This window comes from Pseudoliparis swirei, chromosome 22 (genome assembly GCF_029220125.1).
Source record: "Pseudoliparis swirei isolate HS2019 ecotype Mariana Trench chromosome 22, NWPU_hadal_v1, whole genome shotgun sequence".
NCBI lineage: Eukaryota > Metazoa > Chordata > Actinopteri > Perciformes > Liparidae > Pseudoliparis > Pseudoliparis swirei.
Window position 1 is genome coordinate 21,379,951 of NC_079409.1, and position 5,000 is coordinate 21,384,950.

A 5,000-nucleotide genomic window follows, 5' to 3' on the forward strand; every position below is an offset into this window, starting at 1 on the left:
TTCTTCGGGGGACCGGTCGCCGGAGAGCCTCAGCGACTCCGAGTACCGGCCCTCGCCTCGCCAGGACCGGCGGCGGACGTCTTCCACCAAGTCCAACGAGTGCTTCGAGTGCGGGAAGGTCTTCCGCAGTCGGCACCAGATGGTCGTCCACCAGCGGGTCCACAGGAAGGACGGCGGCGGCGGGGCGTCCGCGGGTGACACGGAGAGATCGACAAGAGACGACCGATGGGGCTTCGCCAGCGATCCGGATTCAGGATCCCCGAGCCGGCCGAGCACCCCGGGGTACGGAGACTCTCCGCCGGCCTCCACCCTCGGAAACCAGGCCTCCGAGATGGGCACCGCGAACTCCGGAGAGATCGCAGGTCAGTCTTGTTATTTTCGAAAAGGAAATTCAAATGATTATCGATGATAGAATTTGATGCGGGTGGGTATTATTCGTCTTTTGGGGGAATATGTCGAAGGTTGGGAAAAGATGACCAGGACGGCAAAGTAAAATTCAGAAACAAAGTGGATTTAATTAAGTGTGGGAGAACAAAAAGTCCAAAGACACAACATATTTAACGTGCAGCACGGGCCTGGATGAAGTCAGCTCAAAGCATCGCTCAATAACAGACTGAAGTTCTCCAGGAGAACATGACTCTTGATATCTTTAAGAGCCAGCGTGATTAGATAATATAGATGGAGACGTCACTCGGTTTAATCTTTGTCCGTCTCATCGTTGGAGCTCAGGGTGGTCCCACCCTCTGGGCTCACGATCTTCTCGCCATCATCATAATCAGTGTGTGTGTGTATGTTCTCCATCTAAAGCAGGAGCTGTGCAGTTTCTTTAATATAATAGAAACTAAAAGGCATTGAAACTATCTGTTGCTTTCATAAACAAATTCTTTGACGGTGACAGGTACGGCTCTTATTTAAATCTCAATTCTACGACTGAGCGGTCAGGGTGAGGTCAGAGCCTGTGTGGATGTGTCATCTTCTGGCCGAGGTCAACAAGTGTTTGTACCTACAGTATCTGTGCTTCTTATCCAGCAGTGTCAGTGTGTTCCACAACATGTGGGTGAGCATGAGTATGAGCTGTTCTCTCTGGTCAGAGCCCGACTGCCATAGAAGGACACAAGGTTTGGTGCTTCGGGGCCTGAATGCAAAGTGAGGGACATGGGGTACTATGTATGTATTTTTATATTCTTAACAAATAACAGCTTCATTTTCCGGTTTTAATAGGAAAATGTTCCAGCTACGCAATCAGATTAATGGTTCACACACCAGTTCACTAATAGAAGCGCCGCTCTGCAGCGTTTTCATTCCTCCCACTCGAGGCCCCTGCCTCTGTCGCTCTGTGGTAATCATCTGTTGATGAAGCTCCTCGGCTCATCGGGCCCCTCGGAGTGGGCGCTGGAGCCGCCGTGTGGCCACATGCAGGAATGACATCCCGCATGTTGTGTGGAGGACTCTTTTATAGAGCGCTGCACACACACTCCTAATCAAACGTGGTCAATAAACTCTCGCGGCCGCAGATTATCCTGTTTTTACAACAGTGCAAAAGCCCTGCAGTTTACTGACAATTTGTGTCTTTTCAGTGGCGCTAGAGGAGAGGGCATTTTTGGAATGCCTATCATTTTTGTGCACCTCCACAACCAATAAACATCGCGGAGCAGGAAAAGGAAAACCTTCCCATGCAAGGGCAAAAAAAAACCAACATAATCACAGCTGAGATGCGTTAAAGGGAGGATTCCTGTGTGGATCTCTGGCTTTTGTCTTTCGACTCCCAGACTGGCGTATAATAAAAAACACTGTTGGTGCCGGTTAGCGGATGACTAAGCGGCGCGCTGATGGCCTCCATTTCTTCCCTGTTAGTGCAGACATTCAAAAATAGCAGTCGCATTTCTTCAGGCCTGATCGAGCTGTGTGCTATTTCAGGTCTTCCTGTCTCAGGAAACTCCCCCCCCCCCCCCATTATCTGTACGAGAGAATATGTCTCATGTTGTCCTCCTTCATGTCTTTTTTCAATGCCCGTGGAACTCTGTCTTCGCGTTCCCTTTTCTTACGTTCTCTTTGTCGCTTTGTTTATTGCACGACAACCGATTATTAGTTATGACGCGTAATAATAGACCTGAAAGCGAGCAGGTTAAAGAGGCGGTTCACTAATAATTCATATACTGTATATGATTCTCTCTCCCTCTCTCTCTCTCTCTCTCCCGACCCACCCATGCACCCTGGTGTCTGGTTGCAGAAAGTGCATTTGGGACACAGGATGTTTTTATATGTTAGCGTATACACGACACACACGTGTGTGCGATACCGTCGGATACACAACACGTCGCAGAACGTGGCGTGATCTGCCGATGAAGCGTATTTACACGTGTGGCGAAGGCTTTGGAGACGGCTCCTGTCCATCCTTTCTCCCCCCCCCCCACCCCCCGCCAGACTCTTTCCTAATCTCTACGGTTACCTCCTGTGACACTCCAACTGTCACTCGTTCGCTCTCCTTACCATTGAGCCAGGCTGCGCGACGACGTCTGAGGGATCGGTTTATTTATAGAGTCGCCTCCCGATGGAGGGATGCGGGCGGCTGGGCGAGAGACACTCAGAGGACGATCTGCAGTTGCTAATACTACGATGTCCCTCACCGCTCTACCTTTTTTTTGCCGGGGGGGATGTAGATGTCAAGTGTGTGTGTGTGTGTGTGTGTGCACCGATCCGTTCTGACTGATACAAGATGTTAAGCTGTTAAGCCGTTCACCGTCAAGTTAGCCAATTCTCTGACTTTAACGTGTCAATAACCGGATAATAAAAGGCAGATATCAACGTCGTAAACACACAACCAGTCTGACGAGCCTCCACATTGGCAGAGCTGTGGGTGTGTGTGTGTGTGTGTTGGCCGGTGCTGCCAACAGGAAGCCAAATGAAAAGCAGATGGCATGTTTCTGGTGTGACTGTGAACAAGAGGAAGGCTAGTGGGGAGCAGCAGAATGCAATACTTACATAATCTGATCTGTTGGAGTGTGTATCGTCATTTTAGGGTTTATGTTCAACACCTCAGATTTGATGCTTGAGGATTTTCACATTAATTACATTTAATAACCTTTAACATTCAATACTTCAATTGTTATTCTAGTCCCATACTACCTGTGTGTATCTTAATGATCTCATCCCGTGTCTTTGGGACAACGGTCCGATTCACGTGTAAAGAAAGATGGATCACAGTCGCCATCTTGTGGGGAATTCAAGGAACTGCACTTCAGGAATCAGGAAGCAATATTAGTAAACAATGAATTCTTTACAAGGTTTAAACCAACTTAATAAAATGTAAAGCATCCCAATTGTTGAATTTGACCAACTGTGTTGATTAAACTTTACTGTGCTGTTTAATATTATATATCTATATATATATATATTTATATATTAATGTATATATATACATTTATATAAATATGTATTTATAAATACATACATTTATGATTGATACCATATTATAAACCGACATAACCCAAGCCTAACAATATTTACCAAATATACAGATGGTGTGAGACAATTACTATATATATATATATATATATTAATAGTAATTGTCTCACACCATCTGGGCCATAACACATTACCAATCGATTCTCTGAGACGGTCTTAACATCTGAACTATTACAGCGTCGATATGAATAATTGCACACATATCACATAACGATATGTGCATCGTGCTTGCACAAATATCAAATCCTTACTCTCCATTGTTTATTCTTCTTCTGTCGATATGTGCATCGTGATTGTCATAGTAGAATTAATAGTTTTATTTCAGGATACGTTGACATGTAAAATGAAAAAGAGGAGATTTGGAAATACTGTCCAACACTGCGGCCTGGTGGCTGTTCAGCAGAACTACATCTGGATATGAATCCGGCCCAGTGAGCCGTCGTCATGACCTCTGACTTATAGCCGTCAGTAGAGATAATACCAGAGCATAATGTGCATTCAAGATCGTTCCATCGCTGCCATTGACCCGTCTGTTGTCTTCCCTCTCCCCCTGCAGACGAGAAGCCTTACATCTGCACCCTTTGTGACTTTGTCAGCTCGGAGTTGCAGCCCTACTTGACTCACGTTCGTGTCCAGCACCCGGCCGCTCCCAGAGACAGCCCCGCCCCCAGCCCCGCCCCCAGCTCCAGCTCCAGCTCGGACAGAGGCGCCGCCCCGAGTGGTTTTCCGAAGCTGAAGAGAGCCCTCCTCCAGGGGTCGAGCGGCTCGGCGCCCCCCCCCGCTTTCCTCTCGGCCCGATCCGCGCCGCTCAATCTCGGCCTGACCCCCGTGGATCTGTGCGTGAGGGCCGAGGGCTGCAGGGGCGTGGCCTCCCGAGCCAAGGGCCTCCCGAGCCACAAGTGCTCCTTCTGCTCCCACTCCACCCGCTACCCCGAGGTGCTGTGGATGCACCAGACCGTGGCTCACCGCATCAACAGCAGCAGCTCCAACCTGGCCCCCAAGTGGGCCCTGAAGAGCAGCTCCAAGGCGGGCTCCAGAGACCACTCGCTGCCCCCCGGGAGACGCACCGGTCCCCCGCCAGGCCTGGAGGGGAAGGAATGCCCCCCGCTGCCGCCGCTGATGCGTGCCCAGCGCACCCAGCCCCCGACCCACTCCAGCGAGGTTCTGAAGAAGAGCCGGCCGGCTAGTCAGCCGGCCATGCCATCCTCCTCCTCCTCCTCCTCCTCCTCCCCCTCCTCCACCCCTTCCTCCTCGCTCTCGAGGGGCTCCTCATCCACCCCAGGCACCCAAGCTGGGAGAGTCCCAGTCCGACCAGGCGGCGGCGGCGTCAGGCACGTGGAGGACCCGAGTCATCAGTCTCGCTTCAGACCCAAAGTGGACATGTACCCTCGGGGAGGCTCGTCCTCGTCCTCCGGCTCCATGGAGAAGAGCACCGGCGGCCTCTCGGGCCCCGCGGCGCCTCAGGAGGGCCTCGGCTTCATGCTGTCCAGCAGACACGGCCTGGCCGAGTACAGCCGCGCGAGGGGCTCCCCTCA

At 50.7% G+C, this 5,000-nt stretch overlaps 1 protein-coding gene across 7 annotated transcripts in view; it reads left to right on the plus strand.

The window, feature by feature from the left end:
- znf516 (zinc finger protein 516) overlaps nt 1-5,000 on the plus strand; it is a 51,931-nt gene that overhangs the window by 33,046 nt on the left and 13,885 nt on the right. For all 7 annotated transcript variants that reach the window (XM_056444036.1, XM_056444041.1, XM_056444042.1 and 4 more), the window contains 2 exons: nt 1-362; nt 4,022-5,000. The exon at nt 1-362 is cut by the window's left edge and continues 1,851 nt beyond it; the exon at nt 4,022-5,000 is cut by the window's right edge and continues 311 nt beyond it. In XM_056444036.1, coding sequence (XP_056300011.1) covers nt 1-362; nt 4,022-5,000 — 1,341 coding nt within the window. The remainder of the gene's footprint in view (nt 363-4,021) is intronic.